General features: G+C 47.4%; 1 protein-coding gene across 1 annotated transcript in view; it reads left to right on the forward strand.

Annotated features, from left to right (window-relative positions):
• Positions 1-23,309, forward strand: part of INSR (insulin receptor) — a 137,489-nt gene that overhangs the window by 18,264 nt on the left and 95,916 nt on the right. Inside the window, 3 exon segments of the mRNA XM_053896637.1 lie at positions 1,155-1,285; positions 1,288-1,674; positions 1,676-1,715. Coding sequence (XP_053752612.1) covers positions 1,155-1,285; positions 1,288-1,674; positions 1,676-1,715 — 558 coding nt within the window.

The following is a 23,309-nucleotide window of genomic DNA, read 5'->3' on the forward strand; positions in this document are numbered from 1 at the left end:
GGAGCCCTGCGAGCTGGGAGGGAGGAGTGCAGGGTCACGGGGAGCCAGGAAGGGTGCTGGAGCCTGGGAAGGACCACCTTCAGGAAATGGGCACGCAGGGTGTTTGTGCAGGGGAGATCAGATCCAGCCCTTGCCACAGGTAGAGGTAAGGAGGCTGTTTTGTGGATGTCTGCCTGGGAAGGAGAGTCCTTGAGGTAGGAGAATTGTCAAAACAAATTCAGCCCTCCTTGCCCCGTTTTGGCGTGGGCACCTTTATCCTTGCAAATCTATCTCCTGAAGATTGCCAGTGTTGACTCACCCGGGCCGGCTCCCCTTTCCCTTCCACACCTGCCGTATTACTCAATCCCGTGTAATCCCAACGTCTCCGTCGCATCTCGTTCGATGTGATGGTTTTTAAAGGCTTCTAACAAGGACTGCGAAAGGAATTTTTTCTTTGCCTTTTGGAGGTGATCACTTGGGCACGGACCCTATGGAGAAAACCACGAATCAGGGGCTCGCTATGGAATCGGTGGGGGAGCCCAGCACAGAATGAAAACATGGGGCCCCTTTGTCGAAAACGATCGAGGGTTTAAAAATGGATAGAAGAGCCTTAAGCCATGACTCAAGATGCACACCTGTGAAGCTGGCCCTGCTGCTGATTTAAAACAAAAATTTTTTGGGCGCCTGGGTGGTGCAGTCGGTTAAGCGTCCGACTTCAGCCAGGCCACGATCTCACGGTCCGTGAGTTCGAGCCCCGCGTCAGGCTCTGGGCTGATGGCTCAGAGCCTGGAGCCTGTTTCCGATTCTGTGTCTCCCTCTCTCTCTGTCCCTCCCCCGTTCATGCTCTGTCTCTCTCTGTCCCACAAATAAATAAAAAAACGTTGAAAAAAAAAAAATTAAAAAAAAAAAAAAAACAAAAATTTTTTTTAATGTTTATTTCTTTTTGAGAGAGAGAGAGAGAGAGACAGAGTGTGAGCGGGGGAAGGGGCAGAGAGAGAGAGAGAGAGGGAGGCACAGAGTCCGAAGCAGGCTCCGGGCTCCTGGCTCCGAGCCGGCAGCACAGAGCCCGACGCGGGCTCTGAGCCAGCCCGGCGCCCCATCTGCCGCTGACTCTTATCACCCACCCGTGATGTGCGTGCTCACCTGTCTTGCCTTGTGCTTGTTTTCGCCTCTAGTGTGCCCTGGCATGGATATCCGGAACAACCTGACGAGGCTGCACGAACTGGCCAACTGCTCGGTCATTGAAGGTCATTTGCAGATACTGCTCATGTTCAAAACGAGGCCCGAGGACTTCCGAGACCTCAGTTTCCCCAATTCCCCAAACTCGTCATGATCACTGATTACTTGCTGCTCTTTCGGGTGTACGGGCTGGAGAGCCTGAAGGACCTCTTCCCCAACCTCACGGTCATCCGGGGCTCGCGCCTCTTCTTCAACTACGCGCTGGTCATCTTCGAGATGGTGCACCTGAAGGAGCTTGGCCTCTACAGCTTGATGAACATTACCCGGGGCTCCGTCCGCATCGAGAAGAACAATGAGCTGTGCTACCTGGCCACCATCGACTGGTCACGCATCCTGGATTCGGTGGAGGATAATTACATTGTGTTGAACAAAGACGACAACGAGGAGTGTGGGGACATTTGTCCAGGCACCGCAAAGGGCAAGACCAACTGCCCTGCCACTGTCATCAACGGGCAGTTTTGTGGAGCGATGTTGGACACACAGCCATTGCCAGAAAGGTATGCTGGGGTACGTGGGGCTCTCAGCTGTTTCTTCACTGTGTTTGTTTAGCAGCTGCAGGCGTTTGCTGGACGAGGGGGTGGCCCCTTTTATCTGCAGAGGCTCTGATATTAAATACTTCCGGCTTTGCAGGCTGCGTGGCCTCCCGTGACAGCTACTCAGCACTGCCATCGTAGCGGGAAGGCAGCCACGGGCAACCCAGAAAGAAATGGGCACGGCTATGTTTCAATAAAACTTTATTTACAAGCCAAGCTGTGGGCCAGCGTTTGCCAATTGCTGTGCTAGACCGTCGAATGTTCCTCTTGCTTGGGGGGGGGGGGGTAGAGGTGGGCAAGTATGGACTTTGCTGTAGAAAAAGAAAGTTTATTTCTTGAGTGACGAAAGAAGTAAGATTGCTCAGTGTAGACATTTGGCAAAAGAAATGGGTAGAGGAAGGAAGCGAAACAACAATCCTTATCCCACATTTAGTGGAGTACTTCCTTCTCGTGGTTCTGTTGTTGTGTTTATTTTATTTACCTACCTTTCCCTGTCTCTGGGCATTTAGATCATTTCCGGTTATTCTAAAGAGAAGGATGAGCATTTTCGGGTCAAAGCTTTATTGAGCATTTTTGTTTCTCTAGGCTTTGCTTTTCCAGAAGTGAAATTTCTGGGGCCAAAGGTTCTTGATACTGATTGCCAAATGGCTTTCCGGAAATGTTGTACTGATGGGCGCTCCTCCTAGCATTGGCTGAGAGGGAGCACCTTGGCCAGCTTTGCATGTTGTTTGAAAAATCTTTTATAATTTACCGGAGGGAGGAGCCGATGTGTTGTCATTGTTTCTGTTTGCATTTCTTTGATTGCTATCGGGGTTGAACCTTCTGAAACATGTTTATTTATCATTTGGGTTTTCTCTTCCTGTTCATATCCTTTGTCCGTTTATCTTTTAGTACTTTAGTGGTTTTTGAAATACTAGTCTCCTTGCGGTTTTCAACACGAAGGCTGTTAACCCTTTGCCAACTGTGTCTTCAGACGCTTTTGTTCGGTGGTCAAGATGCTCTGGATGTCGGCTTCCAGAGAAGCTTAAAATGTTTGGGGAGTCCGGGGGCGCCTGGGTGGCTCAGTCGGTTGAGCGTCCGACTTCGGCTCAGGTCACCATCTCACGGTTCGTGAGTTCGAGCCCCGCGTCGCGCTCTGGGCTGATGGCTCAGAGCCTGGAGCCTGCTTCGGATTCTGTGTCTCCCTCTCTCTCTCTCTGCCCCTTCCCCCGCTCACAGCTTTGTCTCTCTCTGTCTCTGAAAGCTGAATAAACCTTAAAAAAAATATATATTTAAAAATGTTTGTGGAGTCCAGAGTTGGATGTTTGCATGCCTGTCCTGTTACTCTATGTTTAGAAAGTCCTTTTCCCCCCCGTAAAATGAATGTGGTTTTTTCCCCCCAAATTTCCTATTTTAATTTTAATTATCAATAAAACTCATCCTGGACATTTGGAATCAGTTTTGTGTGCGTGATTCAAAGGGATGTTCCTCTCCCCGCAAATAACTTGTTGGGGTCTCAATGCCTTTTATTGATGAAATTTACTCCTTTGTCATGATTTGGGGTCTGTTTCTGGGTATCGGTAAACCAGTTCCTTGCGTTGGGGCCGCTACCATTCTAATCATTGTGGTTTTATAATGTTTTGATAACCAGGAAGGCAAGTTCCAAACACACCCCCGTTACTTTTTCTATTGTTTTGACTCTTTCGTACTTTGTGAAATTCCCTGGGAAGAATTAGCGAATGTGAGATCGAGGTGGGAGAAAGGGAGTGGATGCTTTATGGGTGGGTCGTATCATAAAAGATAGGGCACGGGGGGGGGGGGGGGGGGAAGGGAGGGTCTTCTTGCCTGAGCCCAAAGGCTACTTGGGTGAGTCCTGAGTAGAATCCATGGGAGCCGTGGGGAGCATAACAGAAGGTGAGGGCAGAGGCCACACCTCTTCTGAGAGGTTGGGCAGTGAAGGCAAAGAGAGCCTTGTTTGAGGATGGGCGTGGGTAGGATGATTATTATATTGTGGAGCAATCTTGGGGACGTTGGCCGGTCAGGGACAGAGAGAACGGAGCTGAACGACAAAGTTGGGGCGAAATCTCAGCACAAGTAGAATGACCACCTGTGGGTCTGGGATTTGGTAGAACAAGGAAGCTGCTGAGGTGGGGGTGGGGAGCAGGTGGGGGGGGAATAAGCTGTGGGAGCGACAGTCTAGATGGATTGGGGGGCAGCTGGTATTCACAATGGTGAGGGGAGAAGAGGCTGTTTTCGGATCTGTGTCCCGAGAGCATCTGGCTACAAGGGGAGCACTGTTATCCTCATTTTAGAGACCAGAGGGGTTACTTAACTTACCTAAGGCCACACAGCTCATAAGACCGCTGGGGTTTGTGCCAAGTCTGCGACACAAAAAAGGCATGTGGTATTTTTTTTGTGGGGGCGGGGGGACCGTCCCCTCTGTTTAGAGCCACTTGTAGGTGGGGCACCGGAGAAATGGAACATGCTTTCGTTATTTCAATGCCGAGGTCTCCACATTTAGGTGCCTTTTTGAAATGCTCTGGGCTCTCGGGTCTTGACATATTATTTAAGACATTCCTCTGTGGATTTATTTCTGTACACATTTTACTCAAAATATCCAGAGTGGTATTATCTGCAGAAATGTCCCTGATGCGAGCAGTTGTTTTCTTCCCTCATCTTTTGTTTTTGAGAACAGGCTTGTTTTTCTAACGCTGGGGGTTCTGCCGTGGGGGAGGGGGGTGGCTGTGCACCTGCTGCTGTGACTGACAATACCTGATTCCCGGCATCTGGCATTGATGTTCGCTGCTCCTGGTGTGTAATCGGTGCTGAGGTCCCCTAGGCAAGGCATTGTCCTGTCCTGGTAACAGGTGTTGAAATGATTGTTTTTGTTTGTTTGTTTGTTTATTTATTTATTTATTTTAATGTTTATTTATATTTGAGAGAGAGACAGTGCGTGAGCAGGGAAGGGGCAGAGAGGGAGAGAGAGACAGAGACACAGAATCCGAAGCAGGCTCCAGGCTCCGAGCTGTCAGCATAGAGCCCGACACGGGGATCGAGCCCACGAACCGCGAGATTGTGACCTGAGACGAAGTCGGATGCTTAACTGACTGAGTCACCCAGGTGCCCCTGTTTACTTAGTGTTTAAATGTTTATTTATTTTGAGTGAGAAAGAGAGAGAGCCTGAGGGGGGAAAGGGGCAGAGAGAGAGAGAGAGAGAGAGAGAGAGAGGGAGAGAGAATCCCAAGCAGGCTCTGTGCGGTCAGCATGGGGCTCAAGGCAGGGCTTGATCCCATGAACCATGAGATCGTGACCTGAGCCAAAATCAAGAGCTTTAACTGACGGAACCACCCAGGTGCCCCGAAATGATCGCTCTTTGAACAGGTGCCCCCGTCTGCTGAGTACAACTCCACTCTGGCCTTTTTCTCCCTTCCTCAGTTTCTTTTATTGTGGTAAAATACACGTAAGATAAAATTCACCATCTTAAATTTCTTTTTAAAGATTTGATATTTTTATTTGTTTGTTATTATTTTGAAGAGTAAGCTCTGTGCCGGACGTGGGGCTCAAACTCACAACCCTGAGACCAAGAGTTGCACGCTGCACCACGTCAGCCAGCCAGGCGCCTGCCATCGTAAACATTTTTAAGTATCCAGTTCAGTGGCATCAGTCACCCTCGCACTGTTGTGCAACAACACCCCCACCATTCGTCTCTAGAACTTTCCCCGTCTTCCCAGACTGAAACTCCGTCCCCCGTGGAACACTGACTGCCCCCCCACCCCCCGCCATCCCTGGTGCCCACGTCTACTCTCTGTCTCTATGCTTGGGAGTCCTCTAGAGACCTCATAGAGGTGGAATCAGTGTTTGGACTTTTGTCATTGGTTTATTCCACGGAGCATAACGTCTTCAAGGTTCGCCATGTGGTGGTGGGTGTCAGAACTTCCTTTTTAAGGCTGGTGGGTGGATATTCCATCGTGTGGATGGACCACATTTACGTATCCATTCATCTATGGATGGACACTTGGGGGGCTTCCACAGCAGCTAATAAGGCTGCTGTGAACGATGGTGAGCCTCTCTGGCTTTTTGGGTGCTTATGTTACCTTGTTGCCGTGGGCTCTGGAAGGCTTATCTGAAGTCGTGTGAGACTTGAACACAGAACAGACCGAAATGAACCTTTAGGGGTGCTCCCCTCTCTTCGGTGATGGACACAGGCCTGTGAATACTACCCAACAACTCTTTCAGCTCTCTAGAACCCTCTCAAATACTTCCCGGGGCCTCCAGAACCATTGTCTTTTTCTTATGTAATTATCAGGATCTGGAAGCTTCTGGGGTCTGGTCAGCATTTGGACGAAAGTGTGGGTTGTTCTCTGGACCCAGTTTGTATGCATTCTCTACAGTGTCCCTTCTTATACCCATTCCCCAAAGAACGATGCTTTAAGCAGAGAAAGCAAAGGAAGGTTAAAGGAAGGTTAAGGTAATTAAAAGGGAAAAAAAAAAATCACTGTGGTGTGTGTGGCTTGAGATGCCACCTCTCCATCACCCTGCTCACGATTTGGGGTCAAAGGAGAGGCCAAATGCAAGAGGCCTCAGAGGGACAGAGAACATGGAGTCTATGCAAGCTGGGTCATGGATAGCATTCATTGAGAGCCTACCATGGCCAGGCATTGGGGTCCCAGGGGCCACGGGAGGGACCAGCCCCACCTGCTTGGAGAGGACCTTCTGGTGGCAAATACTGACCTTGAGTATGTGATGAGGCAGCTCGGCCGGGAGAGTCACAGGAGAAGGATCTCTGTGGGTAGAGGCACCAGTCGGAGCCCCAAACTTGCCGTCAGGTTCGGAGTGTATCTCCCCCTCCCCCCCCAAATCGGTGCGTATCAGGACCCCAAAGGTCGGCCTCACTGACCCTTTTCCAGGTGCTTACAAGAATTACTTGGAGTCCTGTTCACTGGTCTTGAGCCGGATCAAGCCTCTGTCTTCCGATCTGAAAGACGGGGACAGTTGCGGGACCTGCTTGTCAGAACTGTGGTTTAGGGGTAGGTGAGACGGTGCGGGGGTTGGGGAGGGTGCATTTAGCCCAGCGCCTGGCACTCTGTGTGTTCTGGAAGCTTCCTGTGAGTGCCATGGGTCTACTCCCCTTCTGGGGAGACCAGCCGCTGGGTGCATACCTGCTGAGTTTGGCTCTAATTCTGATTTGGGGCTTGGGGCGGGCAGAGGGGAGCCCACTGCATGACCTGTGGATGAGGGGTGGGTGTTGGACCCATGGCCCCAGAGGGAAGACCACTTTGCTCACCCAGTGCCTCCAGTGCTCTGGAGACCCCCCAGCTCTGGGCTTTGGGGGGCATCAGAAGCCACAGAGCTTGCTTGACCAGCTGCTGGAGCCAAACCCAGTGGCATTTTTTTTTTCCCCCTGGGAGGCCACCCCAGCTGCTCGCTGCCAGTCAGAGGGGTGGGCGAGGCCGGGCGCGCAGGGTGCCAGGAAACTGGCCATAGTGCCACGTTACGGGGATCCGGCCAGAGAGTAGAAGCAGGAGGGCAGAAAGGAGGCAGGGTTCTCCTCCCCGGGTTTGGACATACATCCTTGTTCCAGCGTCTCTGAGCATGGGGGGTGGGTGGGGGGGCTCTGTTTAGATCAAATATTAAATACTTACTTCTGCCTTTGACATTTCAATAATCAGAATCTTCTTGGTGGCAAATGCTTCTTTTGTGCCGGGCGCTGTTCGATGCACGTCGCTTCTGACACCCGCGTCGAATCCTCCCCGCAATTCCTGCTCACAGGTGAGGCCGTGGAGGCCCCGTAGAGGTTAAGCCACTTGCCCCGGATCACATGGCTAGTGAGCAGTGGAGCCGGGATCCCCCCTGGAACCCTGGGTGTTCTGGCTCAGAATTTGAGGTATTAACCTTTGTGCTTTCCTGAGCTCAACGTGGAAAGCTGGTGAAGTATTGAAAAGAAAGAAATGGAGGGGAGGGGGGACACCCCCTAGAATTTGTCCCTGCCAGCATCCTGGCTGCCTTTCCATATAGCTCTTTTCGTGCCACCTTGCATTAGCCGCCTCCTCTGTCAGGCTAAGCTCGCTCTCTTTATCTCTCTCTCGTGTGTGCAATATGGGTGGGGGTAGAGGAAGAGAGAAAGAGACTCTTACACAGGCTTCACGCCCAGAGCAGAGGAGGGTGCAGGGCTCGATCTCACAGTCCTGAGATCATGACCTGAGCCTAAATCAAGAGTCAGAAGCTTGCTTGACTGACTGAGCGATCCAGGTGCCCCAGGCTAAGATCTCTTGAAGATAGGGACTGTGGAATTTATTGGTGTGTCCCCAGCACCTATCATGTAGATACGCAATGGCCTTTGACCACTCATTCCTAGCTAACGTTTATTGAGCACTTACTAAGCGTTGAGCATTTGACAAGCTACCTCATGGAATCGTCACCACAGCCAGCCTATGAGAGGACGCTACTCCCATTTTACAGAAGGGGACACTGAGGCTAGAGTACTAATTAAGAAACTTACTCTAGGAGGAGACCTTTCTGGAAGTGGTTTGACCTCAGGCTTGCCAGTGCGCTTGACCAGAGGTCAGCAAACTGACCCATGGGCCAAATCCAACCCATCAGTGATTTTTGTGTGGGCTGTGAGCTAAGAATGCTTTCTATATGTTAAAAAGATTGTGTGTGTGTGCGTGTGTGTGTGTGTGGAAATCTAGAGGATAATATTTTATAAGAGGTGAAAATGATATGAAATTAACATTTCAGCGTCCCAAAATAAAGTTTCATTGGAACCAGGCCGCGCTGGCTCATTTATTCATTTACATAACGCCTGTGGCCGTTTTAGTGCTAAGAGTAGTTGCAACAGAGACTGTATCGCTCTTTACAGAAAAAAAAAAAAAAAAAAAGATGGGCCAACCTCTGTTTTTGGCTCTGCACCTTATAAAGATGAGGGGAGCGTTGGGGGGTAGAGGCTGTTTTCATCGGAAATTGGGAACATCCTAGCATCAGGCTGACACAGCCCCCCTACCCCTTGTTGGCACTGAGGGGAGGGGGCTATGAAGTCTCCCCTACCCCCTTGTTGGCACTGCGGGGAGGGGGCTATGAAGTATGGGATGCCATGCCTTGCACCAGGAGCTCTTGGTTTGGCTGGGGAGTCAAAGGGCAGGAGTGAATTAACCATTCAAGGCAGCCCAGCTGGCAGAGGATGTCACAAGGCAGGTAGGTGCCCCTCCCCCTCCCCATTCCTCTCCAAGTGAGTCATCTGATCGGTGGTTCTGCACATGTCTGGAGCCAGAGCACCTGGAAATCACAATGTTCTCTAGATAACATCGCCGCAGAATATTGATAAATTAAATTCCTTTGTGGCTGTGTCACTGTAGTCCCTGCAGAAAATAGGGAGATCTGACATGTGCTCGCGGGGATCGAATAACAATAATAACAAAAGACAATACATCGCGTAGCAGGACGGGCCATTTGAATTTTTCATTCGTACTCCTTTCTGTTTTGGCGACGATCTTTTAAAAAGGTCTGGGAGAGCCGCACCAAACTGAAAAAAAATTCCACGGTCATGGTGATTTCCTTATCACCGGGGATGCTTGGAATTTTTGAGATGAACGTCTGGTGTTGGAGCCGGTTGGATAGTGTGTGGCAGGAAAGAGCGAGTGATGATGCCTCCCGTCCCCAGCCTTGATGACAGGTTGCCACTGGCATTTGTGGAAGGTGGTTCCAGGTTGGAGCGGTTTGATTCAGCTGGCGAATGATGCTTAGAAAGAGGGTAAGAAGGAAGGGTGTTCTGGGTGGGCAGAACGGCAAGGGCAAAAAAAGCCACAGACAGGTGCCTGTTCTGGGCCAGGCTGCCTCGTGCTGGGCAGAGGCTCGGACCAGCACGGGTAATGGATGTCGGATGTTTTCCCCGGGGCACGAGGCACCTTGGGGCTGCATTCCGGATGGGACCCCCGGAGCCCTTGCTGAGTCGGACAAAAAGTGGAAGGACCTCACTGTTAAGGTTGTAAGCTGGGTAGGCAGCACGTGTTTTAGAAGGCTCGAGGATGCCCTGAAGGGAAGGGAGACCAGTTGACCCCCGTGGTCACCGGGCACCTGGGGACACTAGTAGACCCAGACTGAAGTTTGCACGAGTGCCTGGCTTCCTGGAGGGAGCTTGAGGGATTCCGATTAACCACTTTTTCGCCTGGAGAAGTAAATCGGCCCAGTCCCGTTGGCAGAAGGTGGGTAGAGTTAAATCCGCAATTATGGAACGGTAGCTTGTTTGGTTAACTGGTCGGACGAGTTTTTCTTTTGTTCCCTCCTCCTTGACGAAATTCATTGACCAGTTATTTCCCACCGTGTCACCAGACCCCTTTGTCAGAGTCAAACTCTGTTCTTTGTGACTCTGCGTCTGAAGTGCCCCAGGGGGGTCCCAAGGACCTCAGGTCCTGTGGGGCTGGGAAGCCAGGGCACACCGTGCGGTCTCTCCAGGCACCTGTCCGGGATAGAACATTCCCTTTTGCAGCGGAGGGTTTCAAAATTGTGTCTCCCGCCCCTCTCCTCCTGCTCCCCATTCTTCCCCTCTCTCCTTTCTCTTTCCCTCTCTCTCAGGCTTGGAGAGAGTCTGTGCTAGCTCAGACTTACAGATAAATAACGTTAAGTAGGAAAAAAAAATTGCTTTCCTTTGGGGCCCCATTGTCTGTCATGGGGCGGGGGCCCTACGGGTAGCAGCAAATTGGGCTGATTTCCCCCAATTCTAGGTTTGGGGAAGCGACCCAAGATCCCCAACCCCAACCTCAAGCCCCGGGACACAGAGGCAGGGTTCCAATGGCGCTGGGGGCGGGTGGGGGGTGGGCTGGGCATCTGCTAGATAAAAGTCCCAAACTGTCAAGTGCCTGGAGGGTTTTCGGTAGAGGGTCCTTTGGCCTTTTTAGGAGACAAGTTTCTTTGCTTCTCGTTTTCTCCCATCGAGGGTCTTGGGTCTTTAGTGAGCCCCAGGCTTGCTGGCTGCTGTCTGGAGAGGGAGGTTGCTCGATGGGCTTTTTCTAGAGTGTTTCCAAGCGCTCGCCTATGAGAAACTGTTCACGTTGGAAGATCTGATAAGGACAGGGTTGCTGGTGCCTACAGTGAGTCACCCAGGCACAGAGCATGTGGAGCACCAGTGTTCCTTACGGACCACCTGCAACGCTTGTCCGCAGGGGCAACTGGCGTTCCCGCCACAGGTGATCTCCTTGGTGTGGAGGCAAATGGCTTTCACCTTTGCAAAAAAACTGGCGGGAGATATGCAAAGCAAGACAGGCTCGATCCGAAGCAGTCAGGATTTCTCTTCTGTAAAGAGCGATGTGTTTTGGGGCGCCTGGGTGGCTCAGTCGGTTGAGGGCCCGACTTCGGCTCAGGCCGTGATCTTGGGGTTCGTGAGTCCGAGCCCCTCATCGGGCTGTTTGCTGTCAGCCCAGAGCCCGCTTGGGATCCTGTGTCCCCCCCACCCCTCCCCTGCTTGCACGCTCTCTCTCAAAAGTAAATAAACCTGAAAAAAATAAAAATAAAAACCAACGTATTTTTATTGTGGTAAAATACACATAAGATTTCCTAGTGACATAAGATTTATTAGTGACATTGGGTACATTCACAGTGCTGTGTCACCGTCATCACCATATACGTTTCAACATCATGGCACGAAGGAACCGTGCCCATGAGTGGTCACTCACTGTTCCCTGCTGCTGCCCGACCCCCCCACCCCGCCCCAGTCCCCAACACCCACTAGTCTGCTCTCTACCTCTGTGGGTTGACCTACTCTGGATGTTTCAATATAAATGGAATCGTTGATATATGGCTTTTTACGTCTTGTTTCTTTCACCAGACACGATTTCGTGGTTCATCTGTGTTGTAGCATATATCAGGACCCCATCCCTCTTTTTGCTGAATAATACTCATTACGTGGATATACCAGCCTTGTTTTATCTGTTTACCAACAGATGAACATTTGAGCTGTTTCCCGCCTTTTGGCTATTGTGAATAGTGCAGCTACGAACATTCGTGTACAATCTTTTGTTTGAATAATTATTTTCAATCCCTTGGGGGATTGCTGGGCCATTTAGTGATTCTGTGTTTAACAGATTAAGCCAAGATTTCTTTTTGCTTTTTCTGCTTTTGGTGTTATTAAAAAAAATAAATAAATAAACTCTTGTATTATCAAAGAACACACAGATTTGGAAAACCACACAAAACGAACATAGCCTTTGGCTGCTCCTTGCCCTGGCCTCTTTGATTATTTTTTTCTTTTCTAAACTCTGAAAATTCTGTCATGCAGTAAAATGGTACTCCCTGGTCTCCTGTTTTTAGCATATGGTAAACAAGACACAGACTGAACTTCGTAAGCAAACTTCGTGTTCTTTACGGAGGCAACTTTTGCTAAGAAAATTATTTTTATAAGTGAACGAGGTCTGAGGGTTATTTGCAAAGGAATTTTACAAGGGTAAGAAAAAAATAAACAACCGAGAAGTTGATCTTAGGGTGCGTGGTTCTACAAAGACAGAGTGGATAAGACCTCGAGACACATGCCAGAGAGCAAACAGCAGGTGAATCTGAGAAAGGAAAGGTTTTCCAAGTGGGGATGAATTTGATAAAGAAAGAAAAAATTGAATCGGAGAATTATCTTAGAAATGCCCCTGTGGCTCAGAGAAGGGCATAAGTTTTCACAGACTTTCTTCACAGTTTTTGAAAAGATGCCTTTGAAAGACAGCCACAAGCCTGGGGTACTGCTTGACTTGATTCTGGGACTTCTGGCCATTGGGAGTTTATAAGCGTCTCGTGTTGGGAATGGCAAATAACAGCAGTGGGCATTGGCAGGATGAAAAATAGGAGTTAGGGACACGAGAAAGTGAGGGACACAGTGGCACATTGGCCTTGAAGTCTTGGAGGAGGGGTGAAGCAAACTAAAGTAGACCCAGGTCATAAAAGTTACACATTCTGAATCAAAGAAGTCAGAAAATGACAGTGATTCCCCCCTTGACCCACAGTGCAAATGTTGGCTACACAGAGGCCAAAAAAAAAAAAAAATTCTGTTTTTTCTCTACTTGGTGAAGAAGATCTTGTAAAGGTTCTAGCCAGCCAGGGATGGTCAATTGGAATCTATTCTCAAATTTTTAAAAAATGTTTTTTCTTATTTATTTTTTGAGAGAGAGAGCGAGAGCGAGAGCGAGTGTGAGCAGGGGAGGGGCAGAGAGAGAGGGAGACACAGAATCAGAAACAGGCTCCAGGCTCTGAGCTGTCAGCACAGAGCCAATGTGGGCTCGAACCCATGAACCGTGAGATCATGCATGACCTGAGCTGAAGTCGGACGCTTAACCACTGAGCCACCCAGGTGCCCCAACTGGGAATCCATTCTTAAGGGTCTGTTCTTTCTAAACGAGTAAGGGTAAAATGGCACAGGCTATTTTATTTTAGAGGACATTAGAGTATTTATGATATACATATTATTTACTTATTTATTTTGAGAGAGACAGAGACAGTCTGAGCGGGGGAGGGATAGAGAGAGAGAGAGGAGAGAGAGAATCTCAAGCATGTTCCACACTGTCAGTGCAGAGCACCTTGAACTCACGTAACCGTGAGATCGTGACCTGAGCCGAAACTGAGAGTCCGACGCTTACCGGACTGAGCCACCCAGGCGTCCTGACATTAGAGTATTTATAGAAGGCTTTCAGAGGTTTGGGTGTAACCCTGTTGCCCTCACGCTATTTTCTTACATCTTTCAGTTGCCGCTTCTCTTGGATGGGTAGGTGGGCTTCGGCAAGGGTAATGATGGTGAAGGTCCCCCCTCTGGTGGCAGTGGAGAATCAACGTGGTAAAATCCAGAGCTGGGCCATCCATAAGGTAGCCCCACTGGTCACATGTGGCTAAGTTGGAATGAGTTAAAGTTAAATAATATTAAACATTTGTCCCCTGGTTGTACTCCCCCACATTCGGAGAATGCAACGTAGAACATTTCCATCATTCCAGAAAGCTCTGTCGGGCAGCATTGATCTAGAGCATTTCATTGCATGGTTAAAGATAGGTCTGGGGTCAGACACACTTGGATTTGACTCCTGTGTCTGTTGTGTGACCTTGGACAAGTTGGTTCTTCTGAGCCTCCGGGTCCTTATCTGAAATAAGAAAATGGTAAAGGACCCAGTCTCATCATTTTTTCTCAACTTTTAACTGACATCGCCTCTTTTCATAAAAACAAAAATCTCATTTCTCTTTTTTGATTTTTTTTCCTTTCAATATGAAATGGAAGGTTGAATTTTTCTTTTTTCAGCCTTTTACCTCCTTGAGAGTCTGGAATATAGGAAGGAGAGGCTTGGGAAAGTTGCATACAACGAAGAGGCTATTCTAGGTACCTCTGACCAAGAAGAGGAACAAGGAAGGGGTAGGTGTGGTGAGTGGGGGCACGAAAGTGTCATCAAGAAGGAGAAATATGTCAGCTCCTTCCTGGCTTCTCTTCTCTCTCTGAGGAACAGGGAATAGAGTGCTTTTTATTGCAAGCAGAACAGAATGGGTGTAGCAGAGAGGAAGTAGGCTCCAGATGGGGAAGGGACTGAGGCAGGGAACCTCAGTCTCATTTTGTCTTCCTGGCTCAGCATGGAGTGCCCTAGTCAACTCGTGACTGCTGATAACAGGAATCTACTCAGACCAACTTAAACTACAGTGAGGAGGGGTGGTTTATTGGGAGGACATAGGGCCTTCTCTTGGAACTTGTATCAGCTAGCTTTTGCCGTGTAACAGCCCAGCCTGAAACATAATGGCTTTTACACAGCTGTCATTTATTTTTGCTCACGATTCTGTGGGTTAGCTGGGCAGGTTTTCTGGGGCTGGACCCCTCAGCTGACCACAGACACGGGCTTGGCTTTCCCGAATCTGGGCTCAGCTGGTGGGATGGCCCCAGTCACATGGCTGGCAGGCAGTGCTGGGCTGTCAGCTGGGATGCTTTGGTTTTCTTCCCTGTGGCCGCCCATCCTGCAGTAGGCTAGCTTATACTTGGATCACATGATGGGCTGGAGGTTCCAAAGTAGCCAGAGATTAATCCCTAGTGCACAAGTGTTTTCCAAGTCTCTGCTTCATGTGTGCTACCTTCCTATTGGTCAGAGCAAGTCACATGGCTAAGGCAAGCTTGAAGGAGGAGCCAGGATAGGTTCCACCTGTTGATTGGAGGACAGGAGTTTGTGGAGAGTTTTGGCATCTGGCACAGAACCCCAGGGTGGGAAATACAGTGGCATTCATGAAACATTGTAGCCAGGACTCAGAGCAAGACTGTGTATGGTGTCACTGACAACCTAAAATGATTTTCCTGAGCCTTTATTTAATTTCCTGAATTCCAGTGACTGAATAATCAGTTCCTTTCCCCAAATGACTCTTGATATTTTCTTTATCACTTGTGAAATTCAACAAAACACCATGGCCTGCTTCTGGGATACCAATTCGGTTTCATTTGTCTGTGCCTGTTCTTGTACCAGTACCATACTGATTGAATTATCATAGATTTAGAACATGTTTTATTAATGGTAGATCCAACATTTCCTGTTGCAGTTTTTCAAAGTGTTTCTTTTTCTCCTTGAACTTCAGAGTCTTTAAATCTACCTCCTCCAGCATGCGTAAAACCCATTGAGATTTTTTATTTAAAAAAAAAAATTTTTTTTTTTCAACGTTTTTTATTTTATTTTTGGGACAGAGAGAGACAGAGCATGAACGGGGGAGGGGCAGAGAGAGAGGGAGAGAGAGAATCCCAAGCAGGCTCTGTGCTGTCAGCGTGGAGCCCAACACAGGACTAGATCTCACGAACCGTGAGATCATGACCTGAGGCGAAACCAGGAGTTTAACCAACTGAGCCACCCAGGCACTCTCCCCCCCCCCCCCCCAATTCAGATTTGGGTTAAAAATTGTATTAGATTGGGGCGCCAGGGTGGTTCAGTCGGTTAAGCGTCTGACTTCAGCTGAGGTCATATCTCACAGTTTGTGAGTTCAAGCCCCGCATCGGGCTCCATGCTGACACCTCGGGGCCTGGAGCCAGCTTCTGATTCTGTGTCTCCCTCTCTCTCTCTCTCTGCCTCTCCATAGCTCATGCTCTGTCTCTGTCTCTCTCAAAAATAAATACACATTTAAAAAAATTGTATTGCCTGTAAATTAATTTGAGAAAATATACCTTAATATTTTTCCTTTCCAAGCAGGTGTGTGATCAATTTCTCCATTTATTCACATATTTTCATGTTGTTCTTTTAAAAATATTTATCCTGCACATTTCTTGCTATGATGATTCCTATATCTTAGAGTTTTTGTTGTTCATTGTTGCTGCTTTGAATGGACATATTTATCCTGAATCCCGATCCTTTAATGGAATGGATTAGTAGGTTTTCACTTTTTTTTTTTTATTCATTGTGTGCAATTTTATCCTCTACACATTTTGGCCATTAAAAAAAAATCCCATCTAAATGCTATACCTCTCACTTCACTTTTATTTTTTTTTTTATTTTTATTTTTCCAATATATGAAATTTATTGTCAAATTGGTTTCCATACAACACCCAGTGCTCATCCCAAAAGGTGCCCCCCCTCAATACCCATCACCCACCCTCCCCTCTCACTTCACTTTTAAATCTTATTCTATTGACTTGGGCTTCAAGACTAGTATTAAATATTTAACAATAGTATTCCGGGACATCCATGTTTGATAGATTTCCTAAGATAAAATCATCCTTACTTTCCTGTGGTAAACCCTAGTTGGTCGTGATGACTTGATATTTTGAATTTGATTTGCTGGGTTTGCTTTGTCTTGGTTAGTTTTTTATTTTTTTTTATTTTTTTGGATTTCTGCCTTCTGTGTTCATGAGTGAAATCGTGCTATATTTTGGTCTGTTTTCTTTTGCAATCTTTTCATTAGGTTTTATTATATGATATTCTAGCCATGTAATATGAACTAGGCAAGTTTCCATTTTAAATATTCTAGAATTGTGGCATCAGGACTAACACTTGAAGAACGAATTATTTGTTGGAAAAATCATATGGTGCTATAAACTTCTGGGCGAGTAATTCTTTGATAACCTTTGAAAAATTTCATATGAGGTTGTTAGGGAATTCAGCTTAAATTTTTTTTTAACCTCTGGAAAGATCTTTTTTGAGTCAGCTTTTGAAATTTGTATTTTCTTAGTAGTCATTTCATTGAGATTTTTGGATTTAATAGCATGATTTTATGCTTGCTATAATCTTGTTTATATATTCTACTTACATTTATTTAGATTTACCAGGGTTGGTTTTTTTGTTTTTTGTTATTTTTTTACCCCTCTGGTGTGTAAAATGTTTAGATGACTCACCAGACACCGAAATCCTTTTTGGACTAAACTGGGGGGAATGAATGAATGAATGAAGAATTTAATAACATTCTTCTTCTTTTTTTAATGTTTATTTTTGAGAGAGAGACAGAAACAGAGTGCGAGCAGGGGAGGGGCAGAGAGAGAGGGAGACCCAGAATCCGAAGCAGGCTCCAGGCTCTGAACTGTCAGCATGGAGCCCGACGCAGGGCTCGAACTCACAGACTGGGAGATAATGACCTGAGCTGAAGTCGGATGCTCAACTGACTGAGCCACCCAGGTGCCCCAGTAACATTCTTTTAATACAGTTAAAGGTTTTAAAGCCATGAATTCAACCCCTGAATGCGACTTTGGCTGCCCTCCAAGGTTTTGGCTATATAACATTTTTGTTTTCTAAAGAGTCTGGGAACATGATTTTGATTAGTTATTTTTGAGAATCATTATCACAAAAGCTGCTCTTGAGGGCTGACTCTCTTTCAGTTTCTTTATATGAATGATCTGCCTTAATCTTCTGGACAACCTAGGAATTATAATGCCACAGGAGGGAAAGTGACTTGCCCAAGGTGGCCCAGATAGTAGGGTGGGGGCGGGGCTAGGACTGGCACCTAGCCCACGGTCTGTTTTGATTGGGAACCACATGCCTTTGTGACTGCTACACTGCCTCTCCAGTTGAGTGAGTTTTAATCACTAGCTGTTAGGGTTTAAAAAAAAATTAACTTTATTTTAATAGGTTGTCTCAATGTCCAGTCGTTGGGATTAAAAATTTAACTTGTTGTGACCTGCAGGGTTTCTGCATTTTATAACTGCGGGTGGCCTCTCGGTAGCCGAGCGACCGTTCGATGGGCTTCTAGAAACGATGCTTGGACGCTGCCACAACAGGCACATTTGGGGTCAGAGCTCACAACCTCCCGTCCCACAAGACAAGCTGCCCCCCAGGACTGACATGCACGTGGGGTGTGGACATAAAGGCTTAACTTCGCTGGCGAAACGTCTCTGTCCTACCAGAGCTAGGAAGACTTGTCATCCCTCACGTGTTCTGTTATCCCCGCTGCCCTAACTCCCGAGACAGCTGGAGCTGGTTTTTCCAAAGGCACTTTCTCTCTCTCCTTCCCTCATCATGTGCTTACGGTTTTGCGATGCTGGCTTTGAGGAGCGTGGGCTGGGCCAGCGCTGAACTTGACCTGTGAGCTGCCCCGCTGTTTGGCCCTTGTTTCTATTTTTGGGTCTTGCTCTCAGCCTAAGGATAAGTCAGTGTGAGTTGTTGTGACGTCATGTGGTCAAACCTTTCCTTGAAAATGGTCTGTGATTCATCTTTATTTTTATGGGGCTGTATCATGTTAGAAGGATTACAGTAGGAGTTTTCGTTTGAAATCTAATAAAGGTTTTCATCTGCCATCTGGAGTCTGTGTTTCTTACGCTTTTTTATTGTTCGTGACTAAGACTGGTGTTGGGGTTGGTGGGGGGGGGGGTAGTTTGGCTGTTGTGTTAACATCCGTCCAGAGGATTCGTCCATCATCCAAAACCTTGTTTTCTCTGTCTTGGCTGCAGGCGGAGGCTGAGAGCAGAGACCTAAAACGTCCTCCCTTGGATTTCTTTTCTTTTCCTTTTTTATTTTTTATATATATTTTTTTCTTTTACATTTATTTATTTTTGAGAGACAGGGAGAGCTAGAGCGTGAGCAGGGGAGGGGCAGAAAGAGAGGGAGACACAATCGGAAGCAGGCTCCGGGCTCTGAGCTGTCAGCACAGAGCCCGACGCGGGGCTCGAACTCACGGATCGTGAGATCATGACCTGAGCTGAAGTTGGACGCTTAACCGACTGAGCTGCCCAGGCGCCCCCCAAAATTTTTAAATTAAATATTGAACACAGAGGGAAGGATGAAATGGATAAGGACTATTTGTTTTCTAAAGCAATTAACAATGAAAAAACATTTTACATTGTTACATCAGTAGATACTAAAAATCACTGTTTCCCCCCCCCCCCCCCCCACACCTTTTCCCCAAGTTAATCAGGTCAGGCTTTTCCATTTGGGTCAGAGTGGCGTGGGAAGGTGTATCATTAGAGCCTTAACATGCATTTTCTGGATCACGAAGAAAGTTGGTCCTCTATTATGTTTCTTGGTCACGAATGCTGTCTCTCATATTTTTTTCTTTTTGAAACGTAATGAGTTCAGGCAGTGTCGCCTGTGTGACATCACATAGGCATTTTATTATCTCCTCCCATCGCGAGAAGGGTGAATATATGTACATATAGGAGAAACATAAAATGTATAGAGGTCAGGACCATCCGCGGCTTCAGGCATCCTTTTGGGGTCTTGGAATGTATCTCCTCTGGATAAGAGCAGGAGGGCTACCTTAGTTTTAGACACAAATTGCATCCCTAGATTCTTGTCCCTTTAGAAAACATTCATTAGGTCTTTAAAAAAATGTCTATTCTTTATTTCATAAATTATCCATGCTTTATTTTAGAGAAATATAGTTAAAAAGGAAAGAACTATAGATAATCACCCTGAAATCTACCCCCACCCCCGAGCGTGGCTTCTTAATTTTGACGAGAAATCTTTCATAATTGTCTCTGCAAACATATGTATCAACTGGAATCAACATGTTGAAGAAAACGAGGTTATATGATGCTACCTGATGCCTCTGTTGCAAACTGCTTTTTCCTCCCGCCTTAAATCTATTAAAACTCTGTGTAGATATAAATCTGTATCATACTTTTAATTCCTGTATGGGCGGCATTGTAAGGTTGTTTCCAGTTTATCATTGGCATGAGATCATGCTGTGGCAACGATTTTGATATTTATTTTTGTTTATTTCTCTGATTGCTCTCAACTTTTATTTTTTCGTAGTTTTATTGAGATATAAGTTACCAACAACAGAATGTACACATGTGAAGAGAGTTTTGGCAAAAATACATTCCTGGTGCTCACTAGAATAACGTTTTGGACACTATTCTTAGAGCTTTATAGGTATTGATACATTCTATCCTCTTGACGACCTAAAGAAGTAGGGAATGTTATTCCCATTCTATAGATGGAGAAACTGAGCACCGAGAGGCTAAGTAGTTACCCGGGATCACACAGCCAGTACCTGGAATCTTCCTTCTTATCTCCATGCTCTCCTAGTTCTAATACTTCTCACACTTCTTGGGTAAGAACAGCCTTAGCTTCCCCATCTGTAAAATGGGATAGCGGTGCCTCCATAAGCGTGTTGTTAAGGTCAGTTGATAATGTGCGTGGTGCCCGGCAGTTAATTTCTAACCCCTTGGTTCCTGACTGGAAGCATCTCTGCATCTGAAAGCTCTGTGCTCCCCTCCCCTCCCCCCAAGCCCCCACTTGGTTCCAATCCCAAATACCTCCATGAGACTGTCCCCGAGCAGTTCTGTTTTTAGCATCAATTTCCCCGTAGATGTTTTCTTCCGGGGAAGTTGCCAGTGTCCCCCTATTTAGCCAGTTTGAGCTAGGGATTGGATGGATTCTCTTCTGCGGCCCCTCTTTCAGCCCAGTTTGGGGCTGAGCATTCCACCAGCACCCCGTGAATGTTGGAATGCACTGGCACCTGGGCGGTGTCTCATTCAGGGCACTGATCCAGGTAGGTCAGACCTTGATTCTGTATGTTGATATCTGGGAAGGTAGCTTAACGGATGAACTTTGTTTCCTCCTGTTTTCTAAGACTGTTCTCTTGTGATTGCTGGGGTTTGAAGGGGCTTTTGGGGTTTGAAGGACTTGTATAGGGTTTGAAGTCAGAAAGAAAAAAACCACAGCAACAGGATTCAAAGCCCTGACATTTACTTGATCTTTACTGTGTGCTAATAAGCACAGCATTCCTCATGACAGCCCTCTGGGGGACAAGATTTTAGCCTCCCCGTTTTATAGAAGAGGAAACTGAGGCAGGGAGAGGGTGGCCTGAGCCCCCCACCCTCCCCCTCTGTGCAGTGTGGTGTGTGCTTATCGTGGGCAATGCTTGGTGGCCGCCTATACCCACGGTGAGTTCCAGTGACTCCCCTCCGCTGGTGTCCCCATCCGAACTGCCCCTGCCCCCTGGCTGAGTCCCCACCTGACCCGCAGGGCTGTCGCTGGAGTCCCTCCTTGCGGTGGGGAGCATGAAGCTGTTTTGTCAGCTCTGTGACACCCTGTATAAATGCGAGCCGAAACCCAACAGGGCTCCTGGCCTCTCACTTTATACTGTTTTCTTTCTAACCGAACAAAGTACGGTTTGCGCAACCTCTCTCTGAGATGGAGGTGATAGGATCTGAGGGTGGGTATCAGGGCCTCTGGATGTCTGTGGGAGTCCACGTGTGCCCTGTGGCACGTTGGGGGTGTGTGTTCTGCAAACGTGGTGGGTCGGGCAGGTCTGTGATCTGCAGGTGCCTTTGTCACATTGGTTTGGGACGTCACATGGAGGCGTGGACCTGTTACTCTAGGTCACCAACGCCTGGGGCTCTCCCAGATGGGTTTTCTGAATCCTCCACTGGGTGCTGCCCTCTGACACATGCCTGCCTTGCTCTCCCCATGCCCTGGGGTCCTTGTTGAGAAAATTCAAAGCTAACAGAGCCAGGAGGGAGGCAGCAGCATTGTCCTTGGGTGGGTGGGATTTTGGCATCCCCTGGCATTTGACCCTAGCATTTTGGGTGAAGCAAGTCAGGATTTTCCATATGGGCAGAGCAAATGTCTGCTGACCTCGGGTAGGTGTCTTAGTAGCTTGGGCTGCTTTAACAACGTACCATAGAGCGAGGGGATTAAACAACACACATTTGATCCGTCTGTTACGATCCGCTTTTTTTTTTCCTTCTTAAATCTGTTAAAATTCTGTGTAGATGTAAATCTGTATCATACTTTTAATTCCTGTATGGACACATTTACTTCGCACGGCTCTGGAGGCAGGTAAATCCAAGATCAAGGCACTGGCAGATTCTGTTCATGGTGAGAGCCCACTTCTTGGCTTTTAGACAAGCTGTCCTCGCCGTGCCTCGTATGGCCTTTCCTTGGTGTGCACTCCTGGAGAGAGATCTCATGTTTTGAGATTCATGCACGTTGTTGCGTTTACTGATAGCTTATCCCTTAAAAGAAAATGTTTATTTATTTATTTTGAGAGAGAGAGAGAGAGAGAGCACGTGTGTGCAAGTCGGGGAGGGGCAGAGAGAGAAGAAGGCAGAGAGAGAGAGAGAATCCCAAGCAGCCTCCACACTCAGCACAGAGCCCGACGTGGGGCTTGATCCCACAAACTGTGAGATCGTGACCTGAGCCGAAATCAAGAGTTGGACGCTTAACCGACTGAGCCCCCCCAGGTGCCCTGACAGCTTATTAAAATTGCTGAGGAGTATTTTGTTGTGTGGGCCTATGGTATTTTATATTTGCCTGTTAAGGAACATTTGGGTTGTTTGGAATCTTTGGCTATTATGCATCAGCCTGCTATGAACATTTGTACGTGAGCCCTTGTGTGAACGGATGTTTTCATTTCTCTTGGATGCATACCTAGGAGTGGTGTGCATGCATTGACATATGTTTAACTTTAAGAAACTGTCAGCCCTTTTCCTAACTGTTTGGACCACAGTATGATTCTACCAGCAACGTACGAGAGTTCCAGGGGCTCCGCATCCTCATCAGCACTTGGTGATGTCAGTTTTTTTAATATCAGCCATTCGAGTGTGTGTGAACTGACTTCTCCTTGTGGCTCTAATTTGCATTTATTTGTCTGATGACCAGTGATGGTGCACATCTTTTCACAGGTGTATTGGGGATCTGTATATGCTTTGTGGAATGACTGTTAAAATCCTTTGCCCTTCCCCCCCCCCCAACCTTCGGGGGTGGTTTGTTTCATTATTTATCCATTTTGCAATCCAGAATGATGTCAGAGGTATTGTGAATATTTTCTCCCATTCAGGGGCTAACCCTTTTATTTTCTTAAGAGCATCTTTTTCTGAAAAGCAGCTAGTTTTTAACAGGGTGATATTATTAATTCAATTAGGTCCAAGTTGGTGGCTCTGAAAATCTTCCTGAAGCCTAACCCCAGATATATGACATTTGCAGAATTTTATTCTTTTTTTTTTCTTTTAATGTTTATTTATTTTTGAGAGAGACGGAGACAGTGTGTGAGCAGGGGAAGGACAGAGAGAGAGGGAGACAAGGAATCCAAAGCAGGCTCCAGGCTCTGAGCTGTCAGCACAGAGCCTGATGTGAGGCTCAAACCCACGAAACCTTGAGATCCTGACCTGAGCTGAAGTCAGATGCTTAACCAACTCAACCCACCCAGGTGCCCCAGAATAGCAATTATTTTTAAGGC

Source organism: Panthera pardus, unplaced genomic scaffold (assembly GCF_024362965.1).
Source record: "Panthera pardus isolate Hobbes unplaced genomic scaffold, ASM2436296v1 HiC_scaffold_8, whole genome shotgun sequence".
NCBI lineage: Eukaryota > Metazoa > Chordata > Mammalia > Carnivora > Felidae > Panthera > Panthera pardus.